A 14433-nucleotide genomic window follows, 5' to 3' on the forward strand; every position below is an offset into this window, starting at 1 on the left:
AGAAGGGAAGGGAAGCAGCTGATTTCAACACTTGGCATGAACATGATGACAGCAATGTTCCCTCTCTGAGTGATGCCTGACAGCAGTGCCACACACTTATTGGCATGTATGAAGAAGAGCATGACTAAATGTCTGAAGTCCAAACAACGCCAGATATAACGTGTTAAATATTTTAAAAAGTCATACAGTAATAATATTATATAAATGTTTTCATACTTGCACATAAGATCGAGTGAGCGCTGATGTACATTTCAGATTTAAGAGCTTGAAAATGCGAATTGAGAAACCAACTCGGGCAGTAACTGGAACCTGTGTACTTTCGGTCATCAGTGTAATGGATACAGCTTATTGCTCAACGACCTGGGCCTCATTACTGACCTGCCACACGCCAACAACAGCGTTAGCGATGAGGATAAGAAGGATGACGAAGGGCTCCACGAAGGCAGTAACGGTCTCCTCACCTTCCTCGAACCAGGCCAGCACCTGTGGTGAGAGCATGGTTAGTGCGGTGGAGACAACAGTGACAATGGGCTATCCTGCTCCTGAGAACCAGCGGGCCGATATCTCTTAACAACAAAATGCTTTTCATTAATTTTTCTTGTAAGCTGAACTAAAAACCTCTAACAAGTATATAAGCTTGTACAAATGTGTTAGCGGTTGTAGAGATTGCCATGAAGGGGGGGTAGGTACTTATGGGACTTTTTATATTTGTATGAATTCAGTGTTTTTATCTATATCAGTTACATGATTAAAAAAAAACATGTAAACAATTTTAAAAAAAAGAAAGAAAAGCACAATAATTTTAAACATATACCTACACAGACATTTTTTAGACCTTTTCATCATTTACATTTAGTCATATTTTGGTCTTTTCTTTTCCTGTACTAATGCTTTTATTTTGATAATAGCTGTGTAAAAATGATTTCAGATTAATCTCAGTGTCCTAATAGCTCTTCACTCCTTCTGACTTAAAAGTGTCTTTCTAAGGAGGCCCTTCGTTCCTTCTTCAGGCCTGACCTTTCCCGAAGGATTCAGTTTCTCTCCTCAGCTTGGGGCTTTCTTAAAATAAACCCTTACCCCTCTGCCCCCCTATACTTCCTCGAGCCCCCCATCTCTCACTGGCTCCTCAATATTCGCCTTCTAAGGCCATCGTGACAGCTGCCCGAAAGGGTGAAACTGGCCATAGCAATTAATACACCTCCTAGTAGACTTCGCAATTGGTCTCCCTCTTCTCAAGTTGTCGTCCTCAAAAATACATAGAGGGGCGGAGGGGATGGGAAGCTGTCTTGACAAAGTGGTCATAAAGTAGTGCAAGTAACTGCAGCATGCTTGCTTTAGTGGACTGGTTTGTGTGATGGACTAAACTAAATGCAATCACCTTTTAAGTTGACTCTTAAGAATGTGTGAGGGGCCGGAGATTACATCTAAACATGTGAAATGATTAGCTGGATGTTATCTTAAACCTGAAGAGTGTATTCTTGTTAGTAGTGCTATTAAACTTGGAACCTGTCCACAAGTGTCAGTGCCTTGCTTCATTTGTTGCTGCTGCTATTATGTCTACTACAAATACTCCTCCTGTCACTTAAGCTTAAAATGTAAATGACAGGAATAGCTTGTTTACTTACAAAGGAGATGCAAGCGGCCAGAAGCAGGATCCTGACAAGCAAGTCCTCAAACTGCTCAACGACCAGCTCCCAGATGCTCTTACCTGCAGGACAAGGACACAATCAGTGGATAATAATCACCTCATTAAGCATGCATTAGAGTGTATTTGTGTGGTACAAGTTTGCACACTATGGTTTGGATTTGTGATTGACCAACAATCTTCAGTGGCAAGTGTGATGCAATTATCTTATGGTGATTAAATTACACAATCAAAATGCTGCCTGCTTGTTTTGACTGAAGACCTTTTGAGGATGAGCGTGACTTCAGTGAAGTCACGCCAGTCATTCTCTCTGGGTGATATCAGGTGTCTGGAAGCTCTTGTTCACATTTAAACATGCAGTAAATGTGTTGAAGGAACACTTACCCTCCTCAGCGGGCAGCTCTGGAGTTGCACACCAAAGTGAAGGAGGTGGAGACAGAAGGAGAGCGGGGCGAAAAGACAGTCAGTTAAAGTGTCTCACGATCGTTATTAAACATTATCAGCATAACACTATGATGGAATTATACAATAAATGCGCCCTCTAGTTTATAAAAACATCCACCTTTTCAAAATCCTCTGTGTGCTTCACACTTAATAACTTAAGCTCTACAACTCAGTGGCTTAATTAAAAACACATTGTGTTGCTTAATTATTTCAGGAGGACCCAGCCTACTTTGATTTCCAGTCAAAGCCTGCAAAACCTCTGTGAAAGCTCGACTGTTTTCACAAAAATTCAATTAATAAAAATGTAATGACTGCTTACTAAGTGTTGTAAAGCAACGTCACAGTGAGTGCAGGAACATGACTGCTAAAATAACTGTAATACATTATTAAGCAACTCTTGCCATGGAATTTGCCTTCCTTGTAGTTATTGATTAGCAATCATATTCCCGATCACTTAGTCGTAAGCCGTCTGAGGACCTCCCCATTTGATCCGGCCTAAAATTATCCACACCTCTTGCTATTGCCCACACCATATATCACCCAGGAAGCTTCCTGAGCCGTCACCTGTCTCTCTCGCTCTCCAGTCATCTTCTCTGGCTATCTTTAAATAGCTCTTCAAAGCTCTCAAAGTCTCTGCTTCTCAATGTCTCTGCATTTTTATCAGCTGCTGCGACTGCACTCTAAAAAAGCTTTAACCCAGCCCTGCTAACTACAAGCAAGGCAAGAAACTCCACTGGTGTTGACTAAGGAAGACTTCCAGAACTTATCTTAGCAAAAGCTGTGATGCTTTGTGGAATATTCTGAATGCAAACACTGAGATGTTTCATTGACAGTTACTACGTGGGGTTTTCTTCCTTCAGTAGGCTTCCCACCCATCCCCGATGCCCGAACTCTCACCATTGAAGCCATATTTGTCCAGGTTCTTCTTGAACTGGTCAGGAGTGAGACCAGTGTTCTCGTTCACCGAGAAGTAGGCCAGGCATTCTACCGAGGTCTTCGCGTGTGCGTTCTCCATCTTCTCTGGATAGACAAGGGATTGGCCGACTAACCGTGTCTAGCCCCGCTCTTTGACTTCTTTGTTGTTCTCTGCTGTTTTCACCCTTGTTCCACCACCCTCACCTAGACGTGTGGCACCCTCCAATTCAGGAGTGCTGGACTGACAGAAAGAGCGAATAAGTGCATGTATGTTCAGGGATTTATATGACTACAAGGCCGGTGATTGGTCGGGACCCAGTTATTACACGCCTCCAAATTCCAGCGTGTGTGCTCATGGTAAGGGGTGTGAGGGTGGAGCTCGGGGTGGAGCAACGGGGAGGTGAGATGGTGGACTTGGACAGAAACTCGGGAAAAGGCTTGGATCTGGAAAGGAGGCAGTGCAAGAGAGAGAGAGAGACGGTGCAGGGGCTTGCGGGGGAGTGGGGGTGAGGGTGGAGGCGATTTGTACCATGGATGAAAATGAGATCTGTTTTTGGAACATGCATGGTCAGTGGAATAAGACGAAGGGAGAAGGTGAGAGAGCGAGACAGCAGATCATCCAGAGGGGTGCGGGGGGGGGGGGGGGGGTGCACATTGAGTGACGGCTCAACTGGTTTTTGCTGAGGAAGGTGGACGAGCCAGAGACACACAGGCTGAGACATTGAAGAAGGGAGATGGTAGACAAATAATTTAGTACAAAAATTAGCTTGCATTTCTACCAACAGAATAAAAGTCCGACAAGTTGGCGCATTTACGCTTCACAGTTCCACCGGGTGAGCTCCGTACACCAGAGCTGCATCATCTGCTGCCACCAACATGTGCACAAGCATGTGAAATAACACAGACACCAAGCCTGATGATCGACCTGGTTGAGTAAGACATGGGAACGATAGTGGAATGAAGAAAGTGAGCGTGTAGTAGAGGAATGGGCGCTGAATGCCAAGAGGACGGCCAGTGTGTCATACTATCCCACCACAGAGGAGAAGCCCCGGCTGCAGATACAGGAGGATCGAGTTTTATTTTCTCTTTTTTTATGAGCAATGGTTGGCAGCAGGTTGATACGGCACAGCTTAAGTAGATGTGTGGCTGATGATCCCACCACAACTGTTATTCAGTGAGTCACAATGGCCTCTTGTGGTGGAAGCAGAGCATCAAGTTTATTACAGCTAATATGTTCCTTTTTCCCACCTCATGGTTGTGGGAGATCAGCTCATACATTTTTAAGCCATAAATCTGCAGGTTAAATGAGGATGTGTATATATTTCTTTCATTATTTGTTTGCCTGCCTCTGAAAACAGCACGTCACTACGTCTTTATATAATGAAAACCTTTTCCATAAATCTGAGTGTTACGATGCTGAGCACGGATCTATTGATTTACTGTTTGTTATAACAGCAGTAAAGACACTGCGGGGCGGTGTGGAGTCCTCTGTGGACAGGAATCTGTGCTGCTATTCATAATCAATAAAATGACAGGTGCTGGAGTGCGAGCAGCAGTAATCATTGCTCAACATGTTTAACAGCTACTGCAGAACTGCTTTAGAGTAAACAAAAATAACCAAAAGATTTTTGTTTTGTTTGATATTTTAAAAGATGTTCATGAGTTCTGCATATGATTTCTTTATCGCTATGCAAAGACACAAATTGACTCCTGTATTTGTGCGTGCATTTTGCTACCTCAGTTACAAAACACACAAAACATCCTCGCTGATTTACATTTAAATAAAACAGAATCCAATCATTTGCAAATCTTATAAACCCACATTTCATTCGCACTAAAACATAGAAAAGATTTCAAATGTTTAAACTGAGACGATGTATTATTTCATGAAAAATATTAGCTCAACACATCTCAAAAAAGTTGGGACACAGCCATGTTTAGCACTGCGTAGCGTCCCAGCCACTTTAACAACAGTCTGCAAACATCTGGGAGCTGAGGAGAGAAGTTGCTGGACTTTTGGGAGAGAAGTGTTGTCTCATTCTTGATGATAGTGCAACCAACCGCGGTACCCGTCCGTAAGCCGTTTGGTAGCGGGCTGTGAGAGTTGAGGCTAGGGTGTGAAATTTATGGTTTTCAGGGTTTTTATCGTTAACTCGGTTTTCTGGGTGTTTTGCTGTGTGTTTTGAAGAAATCTTCCTTTTTTTGGTACTGGTACTGGTTTTATTTTGTTGTATTTATCCACGACACCTTAAAGGCCAGTCCGTGACAATATTTTCAGACATAAATTGGTCCGTGGTGCAAAAAAGGTTGGGGAACGCTGTGATAATGGAATTTAGCTGCTCAACAGTCCTGGGTCTTCTGTCTTTCATCATCGACTTGTTGAAATACATAAGGCATTCCCCGAAATAAGATGGGAGCATATGTTGCTCTGATACCAGTTATAGACTTTCCAGATGTGCTAGCTGCACGTTCCATAGACACCAATGCACCTCATACCATCAGAGGTTTTGAACTGAGTGCTGATTATAAGCTGGAAAGGCCTGGAAATCACGGGCATCCAAATTTCATCTTCTGCCATCTTTGTTGCACACAGACATTTCTTCCACAGTGATATTATGTTCAGTAGATGGTAAAATATTCAAGCATTCAAGGCTATTTTACTTTGATGAACATTATTCTGAAATTATTCCACCATTTTTAGACAGTGTTTTGCATATTGGTGAACTTTTCCAGTAAGTTTGCTGCCCCCGTCCCGACTTTTAGGAGACAATAATAAACCGTCTCAGTTTAAAGTTTCATACGTTTTCTATGTTCTACTGTGAATTAAATGTGCGTTTAAGATATCTGCAAATTATTGGATTCTATTTTTATTTCCAGATCACACAGTGTCCCAAGTTTCTGGAGCTGGGATTATATATAAATCCCTTTATATAAATATAATACAGTTATATAGATTTTATAATTAAATGTCAGTAAAACTTCCTGTTTGTGTATGACATAATCACAAGGTCATATGTACTGTCTTCAGCATTAACCCCTTTTATTGGACAACATTAGCTTCTGTTGCTGCTTCACAGACAACCTGTGAAATTGGAATCCATGTTTCCCATCAGCTTCTGGTGGCCACCTGCCACGTGGACTTCTTATATGCTGCCCAGAGTGCACATAATTAAAATGATAATAATATTTATTTTCTAAAGTGTGATGATAAATATGAGAACTTATGTTTAGACATGTAGAAAAATCCTATGAGAAGATGGAAAGTCTTACCAATGAAGTTAAACTAACTAACAGAGGGATTATTTTCATGTCATATTACATTTTGTTTTGCTTCTGGACATATTCAAAGACATTGTATTTGCTCGGATCTGCCAGCGTCTTATATCCGCTTCAGCAAGTCCTTCACTGAGCCTCAGCTGTCATATTCTCATCGTGACCTCTGAGATTTCGGGGTTGCGATAGGGGTCGGCCTGTCAGTGTCTCCCTCAGGCAGAGCAGTGACATTTAACTCAATATCCCAGAAGGATAAGGTTTCTCCTTTGCTCCCTTCCATCTTCCGCCTCTGTCCACGACTGCGTGTGCAGGGACTACTACAGCTAGGACACCCATCACCTCAGACTCCCACTGTGGCGCTCGCACGCCACGCCCATGTGCCAGGCTGAGGGATCACCATGTGCTAGGCTTAAACCATCAAGCCCCCGCCTCTGACCTCCTCCACTTGTGAACTCTATACATGTTCCCAGATCTGTAGTGTTAAGCACCGGGGTGGTGCAGCTGGCCATCTTATGCAACTAGGTCTGTCTCTGCTGACTTGCACGCCACAAGCAAAGGGAAAGGGACAAGGTGATGTTTGTCACCTAAAGATATGGAGCCAGGAGACACCGACATGCTTCCTAAAGAAGGTTACTGCCATTAACACGACATTCTGTGGAGTGCACACTGTATGCTGATAAATATCATGCATCTGGGAGACATAACAAAGTGAACCAAACATTTTCACAGACGTCATAACAATCCTTTAATGACTGACTGGAAAGGCAGGGTAATATCAATGAGATTTTTTTTTATATAACTTACTATAGTGTACCCTGAAGTTCTTTGGACAACTTAAAATGTAATAGTACGGGGCATGTGTGGTATTGACAGCATGGACATAATTAGTGCTGAGCAATAAGACTCTTGATAAAAGAGCTACAGCGTGGGTGTTAGGTGGATACTTGTTACAGCATTAGCTAATAGTAATAATAGAAGTGGCAGCTGAGTCTCTGAATCCGGAATTCCTCTTGGGATATAAATAGAGCAGGTGACACTGTGCTGCTGAGCATGGCACCACTACAGCTTTGCTGCTTTTTCATTTCAGAACACCGGATCTTCGATTTGGGCTTGTTAATCAAATTTTTGGCAGGAGAAAAACATGAAAAATGGGAGTGTGGGGACACACTTCGACTCTGCAGTGTGATCAGTATCTATGAGGTAAACTGGGCCAAAGAGTTCCCGGTTGTTCGCACCATTCCACACACTTAAGGCTGTACTATATAAGCCACAGGGGAGCTAACAGGAAAGTGAGCCTGTTGATCAAAAGTGGCTTTCATTTTACTGGAGTCACGTACATGGCTGGTGATGCATTTTTAGAAGCCAAATGGCCCAATTTTACTGGGACATTTAGGAGTACCCAGCACATGACCCCATTAGTTTTGCAGATTTAACTTGATAATGATATGGAATGGGTTTAAGTGCGATCCACTGTTTATCCTCGGGTAAGAATCTTGTCGCGCTTTTCTGTGTTAGATCATATACAGCATGAATGCAAAGCTTTAAACTACACTGGTTTAATAGGAGAATACTTCATTTCCTCTTAACTTGATACAATAGAGGAGAAAATAAGTTAATGTTAATTTTATACAAGCCAAAATCCACCGTACAGCTTTCAATACTTTTTCAAGCTCTTCATTCTGTTTTTAGTGGTGACTCAAAAAAAACTGAGCTGCAGATCTGCACTTCTACAACTACTATTACTGATTCACAATTCAAAGTAATCATATGTAACTTGTACTCAATCTCGGTGCAGCGTTTCAATTGGACCACTGTCTGAAAGAAGCTGCTTCAGCTTCCTTTCCTTTTAGCCAGATTGCTTCTGATTGGCTGCCCCAGGCAAACAAGTTTAAGCTGCAGGTGGGCGGGGCTTCTGTTCTACCAGCCAGAGCTTTGCGCTTGAGATGTTCATACTATGCATATGTCCCCTCTCTCTCTCTCTGTCCTCGTAATGAGCACTGAGCTTCTGGCTCACTTGCATATATGCCGACTCATTAATCAAAATAACATTTTTATTGCTAAAATATAATTAATGTCGTTATTCATCAATTTTCAGATTTACTGTTTTACCAATAAAAATGAAGAAGAAGAAAATAGTAAAGCATGTCATGTTAACTGCAATCCTTGTATAATTCCCGACTTAAATTTGGGTTAAACAAACGTGAATTCAGTAAAAAATTTTATTCACAGATTTTTGTGTTGTTAAGCACATTATAACAACAACTAAGAGGGGAAAAAAACGGTAACGTCCCCTTTAAAAAATATTATTTTGGGGGTTTAAAACAGTGGCACTTTTTCAATGTAAGTGAAGACCACTATCAATTTAAGGAAGCATAATTTGTAAGTTATACAGGCATACTTTTATAAATGGCAGTTCCTTTTCATTTTCATAACAGTTTAAACAGAGTTTTACTGCTGTCTCGTAAACAAAATCCTTCTGGAGTTTTATAGTAGGACCCATAAATTAAACAGGTTAGTATTCCAGGCCAGCATAGCTGCATGAATGAGTATGTACAGTATTTGATATCATCTGAAAGATGAACTCTTAAAATCCATAACACCTTCAACATCTCGTCTATTTTGAGGAGGGGACTCTTATCTCACCAAGACACTATTTTTGAGTTGACTACTGTAGCCAAAAAGAAAAAGAGTCCTTACCTATAATGTACGAGTATTTTTTAGCTTTTTTATTTATTTATTTATTTATTTTAACCAACACGCATCAGGAACAAGGTCACATTCTGTTCTCAGGGCTCATTGACCAACAGAGAACTCGGAAACATAATCCTACACAAGCAAAGTAGTTAGAACCTGAGACCACACAGCTACTGACAGATTAGGACGATTAGGGGTGACCTTAAATCTCCATCAACCTGCTATAAATGTACGGACGATTGTCCTGAAGACTTTCTACAGGCGGAGAACTTGATAAACTTAAGATATATATTTCAGCCATATGCACATCCTTTAGTCTCAATCTTAAAATGTTCAACTCTCTTTCAATACAAAAAATATATAAATGTATTCCTTTTATAGTCTAAATTCTTAAGCAATGTTTGGAAATAATTCACTGAATTGTTCTGTTTCTGTTACGAAAAAGATTAAGTATGTAACAAAATAACAGGATGTCAATTGAAACTAAAAAGGTTCTTTCTTTCAAGTCCAGACCGAACCCCCTCACACTTGCCCTTTGCCCCTAAGCTCACTTGCGACGTACGAAGAAGGCAAAATGGACAGAGCGTCTTGAGGAAGGGTGCTGATGACAGGAAGACGAATGAATGCAAAAAGATCCTGAGAAATGCCCAAGTAAGAAACAAGATCCTTTTTTGATAAATATAGAATGAGGTCTGACAACGGAGATACGGTTTAACACAGCCTCTGTCCTGAGACACAGGGTACATATTACTGTTATTAAAAATGATTTAATGGTTACCACATTTAGAACACAATACCCCTACTACAGAAACTGCAAACCACCACAGCTTCCTTCTATGAGGAGCACTGAACTAAACCAGGAATGAGCTGCTAAACTTCCCTTTGTTGAAATGTAAAGCATTTTTTTAACCACTCAGTAATATGTCTTTGTGTGTCTGGGTGGCTGTGTCTGCTCTCAGAGGAACTTAACACTGCCTCCCTGTGGGTAACAGCTGATATGTCCACACAAATGCACAGGAAAATGAGTTATAGCAGCAATTTGTGCACCAGAACATGACACCGCATTATTTTTGAAAGCAAAAGTGGGAATATTGGGCCACTATACTACTATCCTTTGTGTATGACTTTGTTTTTTGTTGTAATAAGTTACTTTCCCAATATAAATAAAAAATATTACCATGCAATTATAAACTAATGCAGAACTATAAGCTACAGTTATACAACTACTGCATGAATTTGTTTTAGGAAGCTGGGCAATATTTTTTTTTTACTATTTCTTAAAGTTATCACTAATTCTCTGGGATTAAAGCTGGGCATAATGTTTTCAGCACAGTTGAACAAACAAATTCATACTAACCTGTCAGAATATTGAAAGTCAAGCGATTCGAGAAAAACCTAGACTCCTAAAGCTCCCCTGGGATCTTTTCAGGCCTTAAACAAAGAATCCAAGTGGCAGGAGACTTTCACAGGTCCTTTTAAAGAAGATTAGGTGAATAGGATAAAGACGGTTAAGAATCAATGTAGAATGCAATGTCTAAGCAGAGGATTTTGACCTAGGAGAGTGACGTTTGAAGCCTTTTGATTTTTGTCTAATGGTACATTCTATTCTTGACTGATGGGAGAGGATTCGAACAGAGATGGAATAACTAGCTTTTTTCTGTCTATCACAGCTTATATAGATGTAAAAAAATGGATAGATACATTTTTGCAACCTAACTTAATATTTCTGCATTGTGACTACGTGACAAGCTAAATTTAACACTTTTAAGACTAATTCAAACTGGGTTAAGATTTGTAAGTGAATTTCTTGATAGAAGCTTGAATTCACTGCTCCCTCAGTGAGAGAAAACATCTCGTCCTGAGGTAGCAAACCGGCACCAAAGCACGAGGTTATCATTTTTTTCCCCCGGTAATCACAGATCTTTACCAGGAAGTCGAACTTTTGTGTCATTTATTCACCGAACATTTTCCCATATTTGTTTCGCCACATCCAAGTGGCCTTTTGCTGCAGGTGTTTTGTTATTTCGGTTCAGGATTACACGCTGGTATCTGCCTCGTATCATTTTTACATGATGCCTTCTCCCAGAGAGATAATTGCTGATTTTGTAGACATAAAACAAATCTTTTTAGTCTTCTTTTTAGGTTCTGTAATTTTGTAGTGAAGCACTTTGTGATATTTATTTTAAAAAGGTATCATACAAATACAATTTTACTTTTGTCACATGGGTGTTTAAAACATTTCTGCAGTATCTTCTAGCTTTACACACCTCTGTCATGATTAGTTGTAAGCTCGTGTAAAAACATTTGTGATACAGACAAACAACCTCTCATGCAATACTAGAAGACCACGAGACTTTGTACACCTTTATTTACATAAAGAGTGACCTTTATGACCCACGCCTCTAATCTCATCTCCTTAATAGTTTTTGGAGAAGTAAATAGCACTGTGAGTGATTATTGAGCATATTCAGTAAAGATACGGGCAGACAACTGTGCAGCCTTATTAGTTTGGTGAGACTGTGTTTATCTTTAATTCTATGAGAGATTAATGCACAAATCCTGGAAACTCACAGTTTTCTTGTACATAATGTACAATGTTTAATGCTCATTGTTTAATCGGGCAGTGTTTAGTCACTGTAACTTCAACAGTAATTACAAGAAATAGGACAAAAAAGGTGTCTGATCTTCAATAATTTTCAGTGAATAATACAGTTTTTGTCAGTTTCTGCCCTCACTTCAGACAACAAAGGCGCTACCAAGATTTTCAAAAAGAAACTAGAGTTTAGCCTGTTAATGTTAAAACACCTGCAGCTTTTGTAAAATTATCACAGGATTTTAAAAAAGAGCTCTCTACTATTCAGACTTAGATACTTTAAGATAATCCCGTACTACGACCACTGAGTGAATATCAGTTTAAAGCCTGGTAATTTCATGTAGTCCACTTGGCTTCTCTTGGCCAGATATCCCTAAAACAAAATCACACATCAAGCACTAGAAAACTGTGCAGTAAAACAGTTTTCTGAGGTGTTAGGAGCGGTGTGGGTTTTCCATCCAGATGGCAGATTAGTGGCCAGACAGGAATAGTGGTGTATGGGGTTTTTTTTTTTAAACTAAAGCACTTCAAGAAATTGATTTTATTAAATATTACTTGCCAACACAAGAGAAAATGGCATTGATAAACAGAGATGATATACTTTCCCCCCTTTTTTTCTAGGTTTTTTTTTTGGGGGGGGGGGGGGGGGGGGGTTGCTCTAGGAAATGTTAAAATTAAAGTGAATATTGACAGTAGTTGATCTCAGAATAGCAACATAAGAGATTACACAGTAACACAGCATCTGACAAAGAGACACTGACGTGTAATTTAATCTGCATTTAGCTTATTTTGTCTTATTTGTGTTTTTTTCTTTAACGGTATTTCTATTTTCTGTGGTAAAATTATGCTGACTGTCTGCTGCTGAGTTCATCAAAGCAAAACAAATTGTATTAACTTTAAGCTAGGTAGTACAGATTAGTTAGTACTTACCCCAAAAAGTTGATTCTGTTCATCTGGACGTGTTTCCAGTGGGAGAAACGTTTCGTCACTCATCCATGTGACTTCTTCAGCTGACTGCAGGTTTCCCTAATCTTATAAACAGTACCTTTGCACAATAACTGAAACCAGCCCACTAGCTAGTACTTACCTCGCTCACCTGATTGATTACTTAATAGAAAAAGCTGTGAGTAACTTCTTTACAACAGTTAACATTTATTTACACATTAAAATTATTTACAGTTAAAAACAAGTTGGGGAAAAAGCGACACAAACCCTCTAAATTAACTAAATTGGAAGTATTTGTAAGGATGGACGAGATGACCGTCACAGAGTAGAGCATGCGCACAACGGTGATACGTTAATAGTAATCCACATGCAGATTACATTTGGTCTGGGAGCTCTTTGATTTGGCAAAGAAGTGATTAAGGAGGGTTTACTGCTTCACTATGTTTACTTATGTTTAAAAATGCTGAAATTTCTACCCTAAAAGATGTTCATATAGATATGAAGATATAGATACTTTTAAGTATACGCAACTAACTTTAAATAATGTAATAGTGCCTCTCACACAAACATATCTATGCTACATACTCACTTCCCTTTAAGTAATGGTATCACTTAAACTACTCAGCTGGAATATAATATTTGTGGTATGGGAAATCAGGCAAAAAGCATTCAAATAATGGACTACCTCAGCAGACTTCAAGCAGACATGTTTATGACAAGAAACCCATTTAACTGGTGTGAAAATCACAACACTGAAGTCACCTCGGGTTTCCCATGTATCTTTGTCAACTATAACTCCAGGAAAACAAGAACTGCTGTCCTCGTTCATAATACAATTACAGTCACTCACAACAGTACAATCGCAGACACAGATGGATGTTTTGTAATGTCAATACTTATTCCCCCCTGACAATAGTGAATTTCACATAAATTCTTCTCTATACTTAATAACCTACCTGGCTCAGAACACATAATAGGAGGTGACTTTAATGCTGTGCTCATAAATATGGACATTAAGATTATAAGCAAAACTCTAAACAAGAAATAAGTGACTGTACCTGGCAAATGTACAACATAAGAAAAAAAAGTATTGTACAGTTGATAAAAATAGCCTAACCAGATTCAAAGAAATGTGCAACTGAGTAGGTTGATTTTTTTTTTAAATGTACCAAAAGTGCTGCATACTTATGCTTTAAAAACAACCACAGACTATTTACAGAAAATGAAAAAAGTGTACCAATAACAGCAGGGATTTAAATAATTTATTGTGGAGCAGTGAAGGTTAAAGTCTAAAGTGTAACAGCTGCTGGGAGGAAGGACCTGCGATAACACTCCTTTGTGCACCTAGGACGCAACAGTCTGTCATTAAAGGAGCTCTGCAGTTCTGCAACAGCTTCATGCATTTGGTGGGAGACATTGTCCAAAAATTGTGTTATTTTTGCCAAAGTTCTTCTATTTTCTACCACCTGCACTGGGTCGAGGGGGCAACCTAGAACAGAGCTGTTCTTCCTGACGACCAAACGCTTCTAAACTGCTGTAGATAAGCGTCTGTTCTAACAGACAACTTGGAAAGCAAGCTAATAAATGTGTTGGAGGAGAATGGGTAGGATACACACCTTTGGCAGGTCTTCATTATAAACCACGCTTAGTAAATTAATACAGATTAAACAGTCATTAACCAATGGCCACCTGATAAATACGCTCTCTCTTTAGGGTATGGGGGTTATTTTGTGTTGTTTGGCGATGATATGTTCTGGAGAGCTCTCTCCGATCAGGTCAGGGAGCGATTCAGAACCTGAGAAGTCAAAATAATAACCTGCTATACCAAGAATCATCCATGCTCTCATTAGATATGCTTGATTACTCTTCCCCCCTTTCATTTATCAATTTTTAGATGCGTGTGTATATATATATATATATTATA

The 14433-nt window shown here is 39.7% G+C and overlaps 1 protein-coding gene across 3 annotated transcripts in view; it reads right to left on the reverse strand.

Annotated features, from left to right (window-relative positions):
* Window positions 1-3276, reverse strand: part of atp2a1l (ATPase sarcoplasmic/endoplasmic reticulum Ca2+ transporting 1, like) — a 32634-nt gene extending 29358 nt beyond the window's left edge. For all 3 annotated transcript variants that reach the window (XM_026162963.1, XM_026162961.1, XM_026162962.1), the window contains exons 1-4: window positions 2987-3276; window positions 2030-2047; window positions 1626-1708; window positions 379-483 (exon numbers count right to left, since the gene is read on the reverse strand). In XM_026162963.1, coding sequence (XP_026018748.1) covers window positions 379-483; window positions 1626-1708; window positions 2030-2047; window positions 2987-3104 — 324 coding nt within the window. In that variant the 5' untranslated portion in view covers window positions 3105-3276. The remainder of the gene's footprint in view (window positions 1-378; window positions 484-1625; window positions 1709-2029; window positions 2048-2986) is intronic.
* Between the last annotated feature and the right edge of the window lie 11157 nt (window positions 3277-14433).

The sequence above is a fragment of the Astatotilapia calliptera genome, chromosome 3 (assembly GCF_900246225.1).
Source record: "Astatotilapia calliptera chromosome 3, fAstCal1.2, whole genome shotgun sequence".
In the NCBI taxonomy this organism is placed as follows: Eukaryota; Metazoa; Chordata; class Actinopteri; order Cichliformes; family Cichlidae; genus Astatotilapia; species Astatotilapia calliptera.